The sequence below is a fragment of the Pelophylax lessonae genome, assembly GCF_965119305.1.
Source record: "Pelophylax lessonae genome assembly, chromosome: 2".
NCBI classification, from domain to species: Eukaryota; Metazoa; Chordata; class Amphibia; order Anura; family Ranidae; genus Pelophylax; species Pelophylax lessonae.
The window spans coordinates 203717896-203737850 of NC_138769.1; the positions used below are offsets into that span (position 1 = coordinate 203717896).

Consider the following 19955-nt stretch of genomic DNA (forward strand, 5'->3'; position numbering starts at 1 on the left):
CCTTAAATTGGAAAAAAAAAGAACCCCCATCATATAAAGAGTGGTTTTTACGGGTGGAAAAAAATAGAAAGTTAGAATCTTTAAGAGCACGGGGAGAAGAGGAATATAAGAGCAGGGTAGAGATATGGGAGATATGGCAAGATTTTAAAGAAACAAGGGGCTATTTACTGATTCAAGAAAAGGGGGGTGGGAAGAAAGGTAGGGTTGTTATTGGATAAAAAATTATTTTTCTTTTTATAATGAAATGGTATGTATTAAAATTTTGTATGTCGAAAACTTTCAATAAAGAAATATATATATATATATATATATATATATATAAAAAGAAGACGTACATCGTGTGGTGTGAGTCTTTTGGGGTTCATCCTCGCTCTTTATTCAGTGGCTCTGACCTTGACCTTCCTTCAGCGGGGGGTTGAGCAGAAACTGGTCTTGAGTACTATCAAGGGTCAGGTGTCGGCCTTAACGGTCTTCTTTCAACGGCCCTTGGCCACATACTCCTTGGTGTGTACTTTTCTTTAGGGAGTTGGGCACTTGACCCCCTCCAGTGCGGTCTCTGTTGCCGCCTTGGGACCTCAATTTGGTGCTCTCAGTCCTCCAGAAGCCTCCTTTTGAGAATCTTCGGGAGATTCCCCTGCTTATGCTGTCCCAGAAGGTGGCCTTTTTGGTGGCTTTCACCTCTGCGTGCAAGGTGTCGGAATTGGCGGCTTTACCCTGTTGTTCACAGTGATAAGGTGGTTCTTCACCCCTGTCCATCCTTCCTTCCAAAGGTTGTCTCTGATTTTCATTTGAATGAAGACATTGTGTTGCCTTCCCTGTGTCCCAGTCCAAAGCATCTGAAGGAAATTGCTTTGCATGCCTTGGATGTGGCCCAGGTGATTAGGGTGTACCTGGCAGCTACGGAGTCTTTTAGGAAATCAGACTCACTATTTGTGCTTACAGATGGGCCTCGGAAAGGGTTGTCCGCTTTCTCTGCGACCATTTCCAGATGGATCAGACAGACAGTGATTCAGGCCTATTCCATCAAGGGTCAGGTTCCTCCTTTCCCTATCAAGGCGCGCCCTACTCAGGTGCTCACGGCCTCCTGGGTCTTCCATCATCAGGCATCAGTGACGTAGGTTTGTAAGGTAGCCACCTGGTCATCGGGGCACACTTTCACAAAGTTCTATAAAGTGGATGTGTTGGCATCTGCAGATGCTTCCTTTGGCCGCAAGGTTTTGCAGGCTGCTGTTTAGAGGACCTGATCCTCTTTGTGGGTGTATTGTTTTTTTTGGTGAGCTCCAGTTGTTTTGATTGCGCTCCTGTTTGCCTCGTTGGCTATAGTTTAGCCTTGGGAGGTTATTTTTCGCTGTTCCCACCCCTCATGTTTAACACTGCTTTGGGACATCCCAATGGTTAAAAAGATCAGGAGCTGTGTCCATTAACCACTTAAGCCCCAGCCCTATTTTGGACACTTTTTGTTTACAAGTTAAAACCAGTATTTTTTCCTAGAAAACTACTTAAAACCCCCAAACATTATATATATATATATATATATATATATATATATATATATATATATATATAATTTTTTTTTTAGCAAAGACTCTGGAGAATAAAATGTCGGTCATTGCAATATTTTTTGTCACGCGGTATTTGCGCAGCGGTTTTTAAAACGCTATTTTTTTGGAAAAATTTTGAAAAATCACATTTCACTGCATTTAAAAAATACTAAATAGTAAAGTTAGCCCATTTTTTTGTGTATTGTGAAAGATGATGTCACGCCGAGTAAATAGATACCCAACATGTTACGGTTTAAAATTGCGCCCCCCCCCCCCCGTGGGATGGCGACAAACTACGGTCAATAGAGATCTCGATAGGCGACGCTTTAAATTTATTTACCGGTTACCAGTTTAGAGTTAGAGTGTAGCTCTTTTTTTTTTATTATTGCCCACGCTCTGGCGATCGCGGTGATACCTCACATGTGTGGTTTGAACAGCGATTTCATTCGCGGCTCGACTTCCGTATACGTTTTTTTTGTGCGCGAGCTAATGGTGACGGGGGCGGCTAAAAAAAATTTTTTTCCCTATTTATTTTATTTTTTTTAACTTTATTACAGGTTTTTAAAAAAAAATAAAAATCTGATCACTTTTATTGCTGTCACAAGCAATGTAAACATCCCTTGTGACACCAATATGCAGTGACAGGTACTCTTTATGGAGTGATCGAGGGTCTAAAAGACCCTAGACCCCTCCACTACACTTCCATGTATGCAAAACGCCGAAAATGGCGTTTTTGCATATTGCCGTTTTTTACATTTACCGCCTTTTGCAGCAGAGTAACCCAGAAATGACATCATGGATGTCGCCTCCGTATTACGTCATCAGAGACCCGATCAAAGCCGGTGGACGTGCCGGCTGGGTGCTCGGGGCTCCTCGAGCAAAGTCACGGAAGGTGGCGGGAGGGGGGGGGACTTCCCCTCCCGCTCACCCGGGCAACGATCGAGCGGCTCCCGAGCCGCATCGGTCGTTACCGACGGAAAGCCGACCGTCGGCTCTAAACCATGGTACCGGGATGGTGCCTCTAGCTAGAGGCATCATCCCGGTATACTACCGCAAAGTCTGCCGACGTAGATCTACGTTAGTATGCGGTAAGTGGTTAATGAGCGAAAGAGAAAATTGGATTTTTGACTTCCCTTAAAATTCATTTCTCTGATGTGCATTGGTCACAGCACCCACCCCTCTGGAGTTGTAATTCTTCTGACACTGCTTGTAACAAAACTGAGTACCTATAGCAGAGAGAGGGAGTATACTCTTGGGACTGCCCATAGGCATAGCCAGACTTTTTTTCTGCCTAGTGTCCTACTCCTGTATGGAGCACAGTATAACCCAATGGTTAAGAACATCAGGAGCTGTATCTGTCAATCATCAGTCAAAGGGATTTTACGGTAAGTCAAAAATCCCATTATTTGCTCTAAAGCTCAACTGGTAAAATTAAAAATGAGGGTATTCTGGTTGTGATAAAATATTGATTTCAAAGTAAAAGTGCACTTTCTGTATGCAGTATATACTGTATAAAGGCGTACTTGTCCCCTTGCAAATGCTACTATTGTAGGTTATCTTACCTGAAGAAGTCTTTATTCCAGCAGCACGGCCTGCAGTCTGCTAACTCTTAGTATACAGCCTACTATGATCTAAAAAAAAACTTTTCTCAAAAGCTCATTCAGCCCGACAGTACTCTCTAGTGGTGACCATGAGCAGTTTGTTCACTGTAAAGTATGATGAAAACATAGTCATGCTGCTACAAACAGATCTTGTCTTCAGTAAAAGTACACAATGCAAATGCATACTTTACAGTCAAGTTATACTTTTCTGTAATTTTTCCTCTAAACTTTAAATATAAAATAATGAAGAGGTGAAATTTGACCATACACTATGCAATTTGATTGTACTATCTCCAATCTTGTCATCTATATGATGGAAAGGCATACTTGACTTGATAGATAGTCGATTTGTTCAGGTTTGTCCTGATAATACAAAGTTTGGTAAATTTAAACGAGATTGTACAGTCTAACTACAGCGGGTAAAATAAGTATTGAACATGTCACCATTTTTTTAGGTAAATATATTTCTAAAGGTGCTACTGACAATAAATGATCACCACATGTCAGTAACAACCCATGCAATCCATACATACAAAGAAACCAAAACAAATAAGTTCAGAAATTAAGTTATGTGTAAAAAAATGGAATGACACAGGGAAAAAGTATTGAACACATGAAGAAAAGAAGGTGCAAAAAGGCATGGAAAGCCAAGACACCAACTGAAAACTATCTGTATTTAGAAAGCAATCCTGCGCCTTGTCAGTGCAAATTAACCACTTCCCGCCCGCCCTATTACAGATTGACGGCGGGAATGTGGTTGAGTTATCCTGACCGGACGTCATATGACGGCGGCAGGATAACTCCGCTCTGGGCGCCCCCCGGGGGCGCGCAGAGCAGCGATCGGTGATGCGAGGTGTCAGTCTGACACCCTGCATCTCCGATCTCGGTAAAGAGCCTCTGACGGAGGCTCTTTACCATGTGATCAGCCGTGTCCAATCACGGCTGGTCACATAGTAAATAGGAACAGCCGTTGATCGGCTTTCCTTAGTTCGTGCCTGACAGGCACGAGTAAAGGAGCGCCGATCGGCGGCTCCCCTGACAGGGGGGGGGGTCGGCACTGGTAATCAGATCATTGATTACCAGTGCAGACCCTCGGGGGGGGGGATGCCACTAGATCCACCAGGGATGCCCACTATGACCCCAGGGATGCCCACTATGACCCCAGGGATGCCCACTATGGCCACCAGGGATGGCAATCAGGGCTCAGGGAGCCCCCCATTGCCCTCCCCATCAGTGATGCCCACCAGTGTCCTCCCTATCAGTGCTGCCCACAAGTGCCCATCACTGCCATCCTTTAGTGTCGCCCACCAGTGCCCATTATTGCCCACCAGTGCCGCCTATCAGTGCCCATTAGTGCCCATCAGTGCCGCCTGTCAGTGCCGATCAGTGCCGCCCATCAGTGCCCATCAGTGCCCACCAGTGCCGCCTATCAGTGCCCATTAGTGCCCGTCAGTGCCACCTATCAATGCCCGTCAGTGCCACCTATCAGTGTCCATCAATGCCGCCTATCAGTGCCCAGCAGTGCCGCCTATCAGTGCCCACCAATGCTGCATATCTGTGCTACCTATCAGTGCCACATATCAGTGCCTATCAGTGCCGCATATCAGTGCCGCCTATCAGTGCCACCTATCAGTGCCACCCCATCAGTGCCACCCCATCAGTGCCTCCTCATCAGTGCCTGTCAGTGCAGTCTCATCAGTGCTCATCAGTGCAGGAAAAAAATTATTTATTTACAAAATTGTATAACATAAACAAAATTTTTTTTTTTTTTTTTTAAACTTTTCGGTCTTTTTTTATTTGTTTAGCAAAAAGTAAAAATCGCAGAGGTGATCAAATACCACCAAAAGAAAGCTCTATTTGTGGGGGGAAAATGACATAAATTTGGTGAAGGTACAGTGTTGCATGACCGCGCAATTGTCATTCAAAATGCAACAGCGCTAAAAGGGGAAAATTGGCCTGGGCGGGAAGGGAGGGAAGTGCCCTGTATTAAAGTGGTTAATATCAGCTGGTTCAGCCTCAACTGATGGCCTAAAAAAGGTGTCTCATTACCAAGGAGTCACACAAGAAACATCTCATGATGGGTAAAAGAAAGCGCTTTCTCAAGGCCTACGCAACCTTATTTTTGCAAAACATACTGATGACATTGGTTACAAAAGGATTTCTAAACTTCTAAATGTTCCGGTGAGCACTGTTTGGGCTATATTTTCCGAAAGTGTAAAGAACATCACCCTAAACCGGCCACGAACCAGGTGCTCCTTGCAAGATTTCTGACAGAGGACTGAAAACAATTATCAGAAGTGTTAAAATGTCAAGGAGCCAAGGACCACTTGTGGAGAGCTTTAGAAAGACCTAGAATTAGCAGGTAAAAGTGTTTCAAAGAAAACATTAAGTAATGCACTCAATTGCTATGGCTTGTAAGCACGCTCACCATGCAAAATTCCATTGCTGAAGAAAAAGCATGTTGAAGCTAATTTAAAGCTTGCTGCATAACATTTAGACAAGCCTGTGAAATACTGGAAGAATAAAGTCTGGTCAGATGAGACCAAAATTTAACTCTTTGGATGCCATAATACACACCATGTTCAGAGGTCAAATGGCACTGCACATCACCCCAAAAACACCATACCAACAGTGAGGTTTGGAGGGGGGGATATCATGGTGTGAGGCTGTTTTTCAGCATATACGGTTCTGGCAAACATATCATTAAAGGAAGGATGAATGGAAAAATGTACCATGACATTCTTGATAAAAAATCTGCTGCCATTTACCAGGATGATGAAGATGAAACAAGGGTAGACATTTCAGTAAGACAATGATCTCAAACAAATAGCCAAGGAAACTCTAAATTGGTTTCAAGGAAAGAAAAAAACTGCTAAAATCAATCACCTGACTTGAATCCAATAGATCTGTGGAAATAACTAAAGATCAAAATTTACAGAAGAGACCCATGGAACCTTCAAGATTTGAAGACTGTGTGGAAGAATGGGCCAAAATGAATGCAACTAGTTTCTCCAAACAGGAGGCGTCTTAAAGTTGTCATTATCAACAAAGAATTTTGGATAAAGTATTAAATCCATTTCAGTTAGCGTATTCAATACTTTTTCCCTGTGTCATTCCATTTTATTATACACAACTTAATTTCTGAACTTATTTGTTTTGGTTTCTTTATATGTATGGATTGCTACCGACGTGATGAAAATTTCATGTCAATATTTCCTTAGAAATGTATTTATCTTGAAAATTGGTGACATGTTCAATATGTATTTTACCTGCTGTATGTTGTTTGCATTGCAGGGATTGTAACAAACTTTGTTGCAGATTCCTACCTTTTTGTTTTTCTAAAGAAATCCCTGTGTGTTTCCCTGTGTCCCATGTGGGAAAATGAGTCTAATGGGAGTGGTTTCATAATTATCATTTAGCTGTGGCACCTGCAGGCCACTAATGAGGAAAACTGCTGGGTCTGCATCCCTTTAGATGTGATTTCCTACTGGGAGTATCTCACCAGAAATTACATTTTGGTGCAGGGGATGCCAAAAATCTGAATTGTATCTTGGTGCAAACTTCTGGGAAAATCAGTAAGCCAATCACACACAGGGTCAGCCGCTACCTATAGGCAAGGTAGGCGCCAGCCTAGAGTGCACATCAGTCGGGGGCGCTGTTTATCTTTCGGGTAGGGCCACTGATAAGCAGCAGCTTCAAGCTGCTTGTAGTACTGTACGATACTGTTATATTCCCTGGGCAGGGGGGAAGCATGCAGTTCTTCCAGAGGGGCCCAGGAGAGACTGTAGATAAAGAGTCTTTTTTTTTTTTTCTTTTTCCGGCGGACTTACCCAACAACCAGCGCTGGCTTCCAGTTCCTGCTGCTGCTACTTTCTCACTGCCTGCCCCCTTCAGCAAGTAAGTGATGAGGAGAGAGCGGGCTCCAGCTGAGGAAATCAGCTGCAGAAGAATGGTGGCAGACTGGCAGTGATCAGTGCAGCAGGCAGAGAAGATGCAGCATGTCTGTCCATCCACCTCTTCATCTGTGACGCACAGACACAGCAGTCAGCACAAAAAGGGATACTGCAGAGAAGTCCCAGAAAATGTACAGTACACGCACACACCTTGCCCCCATGCCCTTGCTGTTGCCTTTGATGCAGGGAAATGTGATCATTATCATTATCATCATGATAGGCACACAGTACAGGTGCCTTGAGCCATAGCTACTGATGATCATGATGATAATGATGAATATTGAAGGCAAGTGAAATACCTCCTAAAGCCTGATGCACACAGGTAGTTTTTTCTTTTGTTCAACCCAGTGGGCTGAATGAAAAAAAAAAAAACTGAGGAGCTCGCTATACTAACTATGCGATGTGTATATATGTGTGTGTGTATATATATTTATCTCCCTGTTGAGCTATTTTGTTGTTATGACAGGGGGACTGCACCCCCCCCCCCCCTACCAGAACACACACTGAACTGCGCTCGCAGCCATTGGCTGCAAGCACTGATTGGATGCCGATCAGCTACTGGTCTTCCACATGAGGCTGGCTTCTGTTGAACAGGCTGCTGTACAAACTGGCTGAATATCAGTTTCTGTTGAACTGGCCAATACTCAGCCCATGTGTATTAAATCCATTTCAGTTAGCGTATTCAATACTTTTTCCCTGTGTCATTCCATTTTATTACACACAACTTAATTTCTGAACTTATTTGTTTTGGTTTCTTTATATGTATGGTATGGATTGCATGGGTTGCTGTCGACATGATGAAAATTTCATGTCAATATTTCCTTAGAAATGTATTTATCTTGAAAATTCCTGGCCTGTTTATTGACCATATTCCTGTTTGCTGCCTACACCTATCATTTGCCTGTTTGCTGACCATGTCTCTGCCTACTCTGCAGGTTGCTGTGAGACTTAAGTCCTAGCAATCCCCTGTGGACAACTGCACTCCTGCAGCCACATGAACTCTTTTTTCTTCCTTTCTTCAGCCTACTACCCTTCCTGGTCAGTGAACATGGCTTTCCTGGGGGAAGCCATGTACCAGTGGGCTAGGCTTGCTTGGCTTATAGAACTGAGACTACTACAGGTGACACTACACAAGGCTATGTTCCCTGACCACTTGTATAAAGTGCCTTGAAAAAATATTCATACCCCTTGAATTTTTCCACATTTTGTCATGTTACAGCCAAAAACGTAAATGTGTTTTTTTGGAATTTAACGTGATAAACCAGGCATCACTAAATGGCAGACCACAAAGCAATTCTAACCGGACCGTGGCTCTGCCACTTAGCAGCCTGGGTATCCTCTCCCAGCTGACAGCTTCCTTCTCCCGCCGCTGCCACAGTATTTGTCCGTAGAATGCAGAAGGCACGGCATGTCCGGGCAGAGGGCGGGACATCCTTTTTAAGTTAACAAGCCTGGGAATTATTGCTAGGATTCGGGGCAGTCCTAGCAACCAATCCCCTGCCTGTTAATATGAAAAGCATGTCCTGCCCTCTTGTCTTGACATGCCGCGCCTTCTGCCTTCTATCTGCTGTGTAAGGTAGGAGGAGGATTACAGAGACAGAAGAGTAGCTGTAAAGGGGACCAGTATATAAAAAAAGGAAGGGGGGCTATGATATGGACTGGGGTTCCAGGGAAGGGGATCTGTGAAGGGGACTTGTATACAAGTTTGGGGGGGAGAGTGAGATGAAAGTAAGATGCTGTGAAGAGGACTGGGTGCTAAGAGGGGGGCTAAGAAGGGGACTGGGATACAAGGAGGGGGGCTGTGGAGGGGACTGAGATAAAAGGAGGAGACTGAGATGCAAGTAAGGGGGGGGGCTGAGATGCAAGTTAAGGGGGGCTTTAAAGGGGACTGGGGTGCTAGAAGGGGGTTGTGAAGGGAGCTGGGATACAAGGAGGGGGGCTGTGAAGGGGATTGAGATGCAAGTAAGGGGGGACGGAGATGCAACTAAAGGGGGCTGTGAAGGGGACTGAGGAGTGAGGTGCAAGGAAGGGGGGCTATGATATGGACTGGGGTGCAGGGAAGGGGATCTGTGAAGGGGACTGGGACGCAAGTAAGGGGGGGGTGCTGCAAAAGGGACTGAGGATGAGACTGAGATGCAAGTTAGAGGGGGCTGCAAAGGGGACTGTGGTGCAAGGAAGAGGGGCTGTGAAGAGGACTGAGGAGCAAGGAAGGGGGGCCTGACGTAAAGGGTGTTGGTAGCTGATGTAAGGTGGGGGTGCTGTGATATGAAGTGGTACAGAGAACATTTAAGTAAAGGAGAAGGGCTGTGATGTAAATTTTAGATCCTCAGAGAGTTCTTTGCCATGAGGTGCCATGGGTAGCTTTCAGTGACCAGTATGAGAGAGTGAGAGCAATAACCCCAAATTTACCACACCTGCTCCCCATTCACACCTGAGACCTTGTAACATAAATGAGTCAGATTACACCGGGTAGGGAAAATGGCTAATTTGGCCTAATTTGGAAATTTTATATTTAGGGGTGTACTCACTTTTGTTGCCAGCAGTTTAAACATTAATGGCTGTGTGTTGAGTTATTTTGAGGGGGACAACAAATGTACACTGTTCTACAAGCTGTACACTCACTACTTTACATTGTAGCAAAGTGTAATTTCTTCATTGTTGTCACATGAAAAGGTATCATAAAATATTTACAAAAATGTGAGGGGTTTGCACTTTTGCCTGTGTGATAGGCCACAGACCCACCACAGACTGTACTGTGTGCACACCACACTCATATCGGGTGGCACAGTACCTTGCATTTTAAAAAATAATTTTTTTTTTCCTCTGTCATAATTGCAGTTGCCTGCCGGAAAGAGTCCCTGTGGGTTTTAAAATTCGCCTGCCTATTGAAGTCTATGGCGGTTCGCCCGTTCGCGAACATTTGCGGAGGTTCGCGTTTGCCGTTAGCGAACGGCAAATTTTAGGTTCTCTATGCACAAATCTGGCCTTTATGGAAGAGTGGCAAGAAGAAAGCCATTTCTTAAAGATATCCATAAAAAGTGTCATTTAAAGTTTGCCACAAGCCACCTGGGAGACACACCAAACATGTGGAAGAAGGTGCTCTGGTCAGATGAAACCAAAATCAAACTTTTTGGCAACAATGCAAAACGTCATGTTTGGCGTAAAAGCAACACAGCTCATCACCCTGAACACACCATCCCCACTGTCAAACATGGTGGTGGCAGCATCATGGTTTGGGCCTGCTTTTCTTCAGCAGGGACATGGAAGATGGTTAAAATTGATGGGAAGATGGATGGAGCCAAATACAGGACCATTCTGGAAGAAAACCTGATGGAGTCTGCAAAAGACCTCAGACTGGGACAGAGATTTGTCTTCCAACAAGACAATGATCCAAAACATAAAGCAAAATCTACAATGGAATGGTTCACAAATAAACATATCCAGGTGCTAGAATGGCCAAGTCAAAGTCCAGACTTGAATCCAATCGAGAATCTGTGGAAAGAACTGAAAACTGCTGTTCACAAACGCTCTCCATCCAACCTCACTGAGCTCGAGCTGTTTTGCAAGGAGGAATGGGCAAAAATTTCAGGCTCTCAATGTGCAAAACTTATAGAGACATACCCCAAGTGACTTACAGCTGTAATCGGAGCAAAAGGTGGCGCTACAAAGTGTTAACTTAAGGGGGCTGAATAATTTTGCACGCCCAATTTTTCAGTTTTTTATTTGTTAAAAAAGTTTGAAATATCGTATACATTTCGTTCCACTTCATGATTGTGTCCCACTTGTTGATTCTTCACCAAAAATTACAGTTTTATATCTTTATGTTTGAAGCCTGAAATGTGGCAAAAGGTCGAAAAGTTCAAGGGGGCCAAATATTTTCGCAAGGCACTGTATTTTACTCACTGAACTGTAAGTCAAAAATGTTTGTAAAATGTTTTTTTCTGGATTTTTGGTTGATATTCAGTCTCTATCATTTAAAATAAACCTATGATAAAAATGATAGACCCTTAATTTCTTTGTAAGTGGACAAACTTACAAAATCTGCAGGGGATCAACAAATTATTTGCCCCACAAGCAGTTATTACATCAGGACTGATCAATTAAAAAAAAAAAAAAAAAAAAAAAAAATATATATATATATATATATATATATATATATATATATAATACTTTGTAGAGGCTATAACTTTCTCACAGCCTAAATAATATACACTGATTTGGGTTATTTTTACCAAAGAAATGTAGCAGAATACATGTTGACCTAAATTTATGAAGAAAGAATATTTATTTGCAACATTTTATAACAGAAACTAAGAAAATTTTTTTTTTTTTAATTTTCAGTATTTTTTGTATTTATAATTTAATTTGGGTACAGTGTTGCATGACCGAGTAATTGTTTTTCAAAGTGTGACAGTGCTGAGAGCTAAAAAAAAAAATGGCCTTGACTGGAAAGGGGTTAAAGTAACTAGACTTGAAGTGGTTAATAGTCTATTATCTTGCTTTAACCACTTGCCGACCGCCGCAAGTACATATACTGCGGCGTCAGCCCCGTGCAGGCAAAGTGACGTACCGGTACGTCACTCGCCTGCGAGCCAATAGGGGGCGAGCGCGCGTCGCCGGAGGCGCGCTCCCCCCCACCGCTCGCTCACTGGGATCCCCGCGCATGTGACCGGCGGATCCGATGTCCGCCGGTCACTCGCGATCATCGGCTACATAGGGAGAATGGCAGGCGGCTAATGTAAACAAAGCCGCCTGTCCTTTTCCCTTGTGTAACAGCAGAGATCATACAGTCCTGCTATGTAGGACCGTAGATCTCTGCTGTTACATGAAAAGCCACGCCCCTTTATAGTTAGAAGCACGCCCCTAGGGACACACTTAACCCCTCCTCCAATAAAGTTAACCCCTTCTCTGCCAGTGTCATTTTTACAGTAACAGTGCATATGTATAGCACTGATTACTGTAGTAATGTCACTGGTACCCCCAAAAGTGTCAAAAATGTCAGTCAAGGGTCCAATCTGTCCGCCGCAAAGTCGCAGTCCTGCAAAAAAATTTGCAGATCGCCGTCATTACTCGTTAAAAAAAATAAAAATGACAAAAATCTTTCCCTTAGTTAGTAAACGCAATAACTTTTGCGCAAACCAATCAAAATACGCTTATTGCGATTTTTTTTTACCAAACATTTGTAGCAGAAAACAAATTGGCCTAAAATGTTAAAAAATTTAGATTTTTGCATTTTTTGGGGGGGGGGGGAATTTCATGTGAAAAAATTTGAAAAATATTGTTATTTTTTCAAAATTGACGCTCTTTTTTTGTTTATAGCGCATGATAAAAAAAATCGCACAGGTGATCAAATACCACCAAAAGAAAGCTCTGTTTGTGGGGAAAAAAAGGACGTCAATTTTATTTGGGTACAGAGTCTCACGACTGCGCAATTGTCTGTTAAAATCACGCAGTGCCGAATCGCAAAATAGGCCCTGGTCAGGAAGGGGGTAAAATCTTCCGGGGCTTAAGTGGTTAAAGCTGAAATAATATATTATTTTTCCAAATTCATTTTCATTTATCTGAATGCACATTTTAGTATGCACCTTTCCTAAATTTCTCCTTCAGCAACTTGGTGCTCTAAAAATGTATTTTACAGTAATGGTAATTATAAGGCATTCAAGTAGTGTACTCCAGTTTGACCCGTCATTACAAGCTACAGCAAGCACAAGAGAATGCATAATTGCTAAGAAAAACAAATCTAATAAAATGGGAAGTCGAGTCTAAACTAGGAGTAATTCTTTTAAAATTGGGTATTTTGTGGTTTAATTGCAGGACTCAATTCAATAGCTCCGGTAAGATTATTGCATTCCCCTGAAAGCCCCACTGCTCTCAGATGACATACGGAGCTTTTTGTGCAGTGAACGGCTCCAGCAAGAGGTTAGGAGCACAATAACAATGCGGGTGGCTTAGTGCTCATTTAATGCAGGGAAATCCACATTTTCTCCCAGCTGGGTTTAAATAGACAGTGCTGGCTGGTTCTTGCACTAGAAAACAATGCATGCATTAGCAAGACTGGCTTTCTTTAACCCATGCTTTTTTATGGTTTTACAAAAATGATTTTCTCTGTGTTTCATAATCCTTATTTTGATGCAGACTATGCCTTTTTTGTGACGAACAGCCTCCAATCAGTTGAGACCCCGTATGACCTATCACTAATGACTCCTTAAACACTCTTTGTTTATACTGTATGTGCCTGTAGAAAATGTTTAGCTGCTAGAAGCATTCACAGACCGAATCTGAGATTTTTACTTTCTTACTTTTTGTTTTTTATTTTTGGCAATTTAAACTTAAATCCATTCCCAGCAGATTTTCTATGCTGGTTTCTCTCGGCATAGTAAAACAGCTTTGGAGATAATTATGTCAGTTGGACCTATTATCTGTGTGTCGTATTTGCTCCAAGAACTAACAGGCGGGAAATTGTCACAGGACTTACACAAAGACATAATGTTCCCCCCAGCAATTGCAGAAAAAAGCCAATAGTACGCAGTACTGCTATCTTACATAATTCATCCTATTCACTTCCTTGTCTGCCCAAGGCTAGCGCAGTGTTTCCAGCTCCCTCACTGTGCAGCTCCATTAGCATCATGTGCATTTGCCAGATGGGAAAGAATGAGTCTGCTCTTAAAAAATAAAGGGTCCATGTGCTTAGACCCTGTGTTCAGAACAGTACATGTGCTCAATGCGGATGGATCATGAAAGCTAATATAGACTACTTCAGGATTGAATAGCCTCCGGAAGCAAGATGATTATTGTGAACATTTTTGAATTTATTATTATTATTATTATTATTATATGTAATTATACAGTTCCATCAATTTACACAGCTCTTTACAACCAAATCAGCCCCTCTCCTCAAGGGGATCACAATCTGAGGTCCTTATCTTATGTGCACACCCAGACTAGAACTAATTTAGACAGGAGCCAATTCATTTATCAGCGTGTCTTTGGAATGTAGTGTGGGAGGAAATCAGAGTACCCAAAAGAAACCCAAACAAGCATAAGGCCCCTTTCCTGGTGCCTCCATGGCAGCATACCTGTGATAGAGCTCCGCCTCTACTCCGTCTTCAGGACTAGTGAATAGCATAAAAGAAAGACGCCCCCTATTCCCAGCATTCTCCTTTTTTTCCTCATACCTTCTTGACTGGTGAAGAGTAGCAGTATGTCCTTACCTGCTGACCATCTGGCAGCTTCCGCCGGGTTAAGCCTCTCCCGTGCGCAGTCCCTGCTTCTTGGGTCGCTCAAAGCACTGATAAGACTGGGAACCCCTTCTGTGGATCTTGGGGTAAGGCGCAGAGTTTCCTCATAGGAACGCATTCTGCCTGCAATGGAACAGTTTTATGATGATTTGACCGCAGGGTTTTGCAGGAGGACCCACTACCTTAAAGTAGTTTCTTTTCTCTTGTATTTTTTCCTTCCCCCTTTCCTGTCACAGATAGGTCATATCTTTGCTCTCCCCTTCCTATATTTTCTCTCATTTCCCTTTTCTACCAGGTTCATATAATGATAAGCCCCTTATATGTTTTATACCGTCCTTTTTAAATACCTGTTCTTTGGCTTGTTTGTCCCGCTCCGGGCTCCTGCCTCATCGGCGTACGGCGTTCTGGGGCTGTGTAGGGTGTGCAGCCTTCGGCCGCTCCGCTCCTCCCCTCCTTATCCTATTCGCTGGCGTTCCAGTGTGGGGAGGCGGGGATTCCGGCGGTCGGGTAGCTAGGGCGTGTGCGCATGCGCGGGCGCATGCGCAGTACGATCGAAGCGCGGGCGGCCATCTTGGTTAAGGGAAACAGGTAGGGCTTTTGCCCACAGTTTCCCTTAACATTCCAATTAATGGAGGAGGAGGGATTTTGAGCTCCCGCCCTCCTCCTATTAGTATTAAAGGAATCATTAGCCTGGTAGTTATCCAGGCTGATGGTTCCTGCATTATTCTATGCAAAAAGCCCCAGGTAAGTTATTGCTCTCTGCAGGGCAATGAAGGATTTTATTTATATAAAAAAAAAAAAAAAAAAAAACTTTATTTATATGGTTAAAAAAAAAAAAAAAAACTTTATTTATATAGTAAAAAAAAAAAAAAATTTTTTTCTTAAAATTGGTAAAAAAAAAAAAAAAGAGGGGTGAGGGAACGGTGCGTATGATAGTATATGTGTGTTTACATGTATGTATGTATGTATATATATATATATATATATGTGTATATGTTTTTAAAAAAAAAAAAAAAATGGGGGTATCGCTTTTCTTTACGTTTTTTCTTCCGTTTTTCCCCGGCCCCCTTTTATTGAAGACCCTATGCCCACCCTATTTCTAATCACCTTTTGTGCTCATCGTCTTGCCATCTTTTTGATCTATTCTACGTTTTTCTTTTTAGTCGGTCCTCCCGTAACGCCCTGCAATGAGCCACTCATCCCGTGCACAAGATCCTCACAATAGGTATAGGACCACCTTATCGTGAGTATGTTTAGGTACTAAAAAAAGAGTGCATAATTGGCTGACAAGGGTACTTTATTTCAGCCCTACTCATTCTAGAAGATCAGGAAGATCTTCAGGACACCGCGAAGATGACAGCCCGGATCGCAGATCCCGCCATAGATCTTCAGAAAGATCAAGATCAAGGCAACGCTCGCCCTCTGCACCACCTCGCTCCTCCAAAAAATGTTGGGCCTGTGGAGCAATACCCTTGCCACGCAAGCTGGTTTGCAAAGACTGCTTCCGCGAGTATGCCTCCAATCGGGAAGCAGAAAATATCCAGGTGGTAGATATGCTCAAACAAACTATGAAGGACTCCCTCGCAGAGTTGACAACCCTGATTCCCGCGCAGACAGCCCCTTCTAGGGCATTAGCGCAAAGCACAGATCCTGATGCACCAGGTCCTTCAGGCCCCAACACCTCTCGGCCGTCCTCAGACCCACCGGCCAGAGACGATTCCGCGGATTCACTCTCAGAGGAGTCCTCAGACGAAGCAGATCCATCAGGCTTCAGTTATACCTTGGTGCAGCCATTCATCCAGGCAGTGAAGACAGCCATTGCCTGGGAAGACACAGAGGATCCCCCGGCAAAATCCAAGACTTACTTCCCCTTCCTTAAAAGGAAGCAGGTTTTTTTCCCACTAATGGGTGAGATCAGAGAGATTATAGAGGAAGAATGGAAGAAAACCGATAAGAAGTTTTCTCTGGGTCGCCTCAATAAACTTTACCCACTGGCCGAATCGGATGCACAATCCTTAAACTCTATGCCGGTAGTTGATGCAGCAGTGGCACGCCTTGCAAAGAATGTGACTCTTCCCATGGAGGATTCGACTTCCTTTAGGGATCCTCTAGACCGCAAAATCGATTTTGACCTAAAGAGAAGCTACTTGGCCTCAGGCGCTGCCTGTAAACCGGCCATTGCACTTACATCGGTGTCCAACGCCATCAGAGTCTGGACAGATAATGTGGAGACAGCCTTGCGTCAGGATGTTCCCCGAAAAGACATCATCAAGGCGCTTGAAGAACTCAAGATATCAGCAGACTTTGTCGGAGAAGCCGCAATCGATACAATCCGCTGTTCAGCAAGGTCAATGCTTCACGCAGTAATGGCGAAAAGGGCCCTTTGGTTAAAATCTTGGACGGCGGATCTATCATCCAAACAAAATTGGTGTAGGATACCCTTTGATGGAAAGGCTCTCTTTGGGAAGAGATTGGATGAAGCTATCTCCAGAGTCTCAGGAGGGAAGTCCGGATTACTCCCCCAGGACAGAAAACCCAAGAGATCCAGAGTGGTTTCTTCAAGATTTCGCCCATCAAGATACAGAGACTACAGGCAGCCAAGACAACAAGGGGAGAACAGAAGACCCTGGAGGGGCACGCAGGCCTCTTTTTTGGGGGCACGCAAAAATAAGTCCCTTACAGCTCCCCAAGAATCCACAAAGTCTTTTTGACGCCAGGGGTCTGCAGTCCCTCCCAGTCGGAGCAAGACTGCAACTTTTCTACCCGGTCTGGGCTGCCCGCTGCCAGGACCCTTGGGTCTTGTCCACGATCAAGTTAGGGCATCATTGGGAGTTCTCCCATTCACCACCTCAAGTCTTTCAGAAAACAAGAATCCCAGCTTCTCGGGAAAAAGCTTCGGCACTACTACAATTTCTGACAGAACTTCAGCTCCAGGGAGCAGTTGTTCCAGTCCCATCGGCAGAACACTATACAGGCTTCTATTCCCCGCTCTTTCTGGTCAGAAAAAAGACAGGAGGATGGAGACCTGTGATAGATCTCAAGAAGCTAAATCGTTATATAACACTCGAAAGCTTCAAGATGGAATCACTAAATACAATCATCCAGGTAATCCAGCCAGGAGACTGGATGATATCACTCGACCTCCAGGATGCCTATCTACACATTCCCATCCTTCCATCCTTCCAGAAGTTTCTGAGGTTTACAGTAGGGGGAATACATTTACAATTCAAGGCCCTTCCGTTCGGCCTCTGTACCTCACCTCGGGTATTTACCAAGGTTCTGATAGCTGTTATCGCCCCCCTCCGGGAGAGGGGTTTAAGAGTGTTCCATTATTTGGACGACATCCTTCTCCTTGCAGACAATCCAGTACAGCTAATGTCCCACAGGGAGATTCTTCTTCAGTCCCTGGAAGATTTCGGATGGCTGGTAAATCTGAAGAAGAGTCATCTTTCACCAACACAACAGATGGTTTATCTCGGGGCATTCTTCAATACTCGACAGGGAACGGTATCCTTACCTCCCGAGAAGAGAGACATTGTCATCCAGAGAATGTACAAGGTCATCGAAAGTACTCATCTGACGGCCTCCCAGTGCCTGAGCCTAGTGGGTACGATGTCATCTTGCATCCCCATGGTGCCATGGGCCCATTGGCATCTACGTTTCTTCCAAACAGGCTTCCTAGCGCAGTGGAAGAAGGAACATCTTTGCCAGAGGATCAAAATAACCTCAGTGATGCGCAGGAGCTTACACTGGTGGACAAAGAGGAAGAACCTCGAGAAGCCTCACTATCTAGGTTCGTTTTCATGGACCATTGTTACGTCAGACGCGAGCGGATACGGTTGGGGCGCCCATTGCGGAGATACAAATCTTCAAGGAAGATGGTCCTGTTCAACCAGGGGAATAGTATCCAATGTGCTGGAGTTAAGAGCGGCCTTCTTAGCCCTAACATCCTTAACACCACTCCTCCAAGGACACAGAGTTCTTCTCAGGATGGACAACAAAGCAGCAGTATCCTACCTACAGAAACAGGGGGGAACACGCAGCAGATCCCTCCTGTTGGAGGTCGAACCCATAATGCTCTGGGCGGAGAGGAACCTGATGGATCTGAGAGCGGTCTACCTTCCAGGCAAGCTCAACACCATAGCAGACTCCCTGTCCAGGAATTTTCTGGACAACAACGAATGGTGTCTCCATCCACACATTTTCCTGCAGATCTCCAACCTCTGGTTTCCCCCACAACTGGATATGTTCGCTACCCCGGAGAACTCAAGACTTCCCAGGTTTTTCTCTCGTCTCCCCCACCCTCAGGCGGAGGCGGTAGATGCCCTGACGTGCCCTTGGAACTTTTCCATGGCTTATGCCTTTCCTCCACGTCCGTTAATTCTGAAATTTCTCAGGAGACTCCTCAGAGAACCAGTTCAAATCTTAGCAGTTCTTCCGTTCTGGCCGAAGAGACCATGGTTCCCTCTGGCAGTACAACTCAGTCTGGGACCTCCTGTCAAGATTCCTCCCTTTCCAGATCTGCTCTCTCAGAGGGGTCTATGCCACCCGGACCCGCAGAGGCTGGACCTTCATGTGTGGAGGCTGAAAGGAGGAGGTTTCAGTCTTTAGGATGTACTCCCGGAGTCATTTCTACACTCTTGAAGGCTAAAAAACCCTCTACAAATGCAATCTATTCCAGGATTTGGAATAAATTTCTGCAATTTGCGACAGAACAAGAATTCAACCCGATCAGTCCCTCTTCCTCCAATTTACTATCCTTTCTTCAATCAGGATTGGATTTGGGGTTAGGTCTAAGCTCTCTAAAAGTACAGGTCGCAGCGATCTCAGCAGCAACCAATATAAGATGGGCATTAGATCCTTTGGTGATCACTTTCTTTAAAGGGGTACGAAGAATTCGCCCCCCCACTAGACACCCTTTTCCTCAGTGGGATCTTTCTTTAATTTTGGAAGCTCTATCCGGAACCCCCTTTGCCCCTGTGGAGCAAGCAACCTTGTGGAATGTGACTCTACAAACGGTATTTCTTGTAGCCATCACCTCTGGAAAACGAGTTTCTGAACTGCATGCCTTAGGGATAGGTGAAGAGCATATCACCTTTTTCCCTGATAGAGTTGAGCTTCGTCCATTACGAAGCTTCATCCCTAAGGTATCGTCCTCAAGCCATCTTCTTGAACCATGGGCACTACCTGTTCTGTTGGATCCAGAGTCAAACACGCATCATAACCTGGACATCTCCAGAGTTATTCGGGCCTACTTAGGAGCAACAGAATCTTTCAGATCTTCAGAAAGGTTGTTCATTGTTCCCTACGGAAAGAACAGAGGCAAGGAAGCTACCAGCAGGACTCTGTCATCTTGGATAATCAAGCTAATCCAAAAGGTCTACAAAATCAAGGGCTTGGATCCTCCTTCTCGAGTGAGGGCTCATTCTACCAGGGCAGTTTCAGCTTCTTGGGCGGCGAGGGCTAATGTGTCTTTGGAGACGGTTTGCAGGGCCGCCTCATGGTCTTCTCAACACACGTTCTTCAGACACTACCGTATCGACCCTGGGTCACTCACAACCGTTGAGTTTGGAAGAAGAGCAATTCAATCAGCAATGTCTTTTTCCAATTAAAAATTTACTT

The 19955-nt window shown here is 44.3% G+C and overlaps 2 protein-coding genes across 2 annotated transcripts in view; both read left to right on the forward strand.

Annotated features, from left to right (window-relative positions):
* The window catches only part of LOC309545976 (cyclic AMP receptor-like protein A), a 1007699-nt gene that overhangs the window by 244206 nt on the left and 743538 nt on the right, over positions 1–19955 (forward strand). The gene's annotated exons all lie outside the window — the stretch shown is intronic.
* LOC309546646 (lamina-associated polypeptide 2-like) lies at positions 15902–17044 on the forward strand (the record flags this gene model as incomplete). Its single annotated transcript, XM_082246373.1, has 1 exon — positions 15902–17044. The coding sequence occupies one exon, from the start codon at positions 15902–15904 to the stop codon at positions 17042–17044; it is 1143 nt and encodes a 380-aa protein (XP_082102499.1).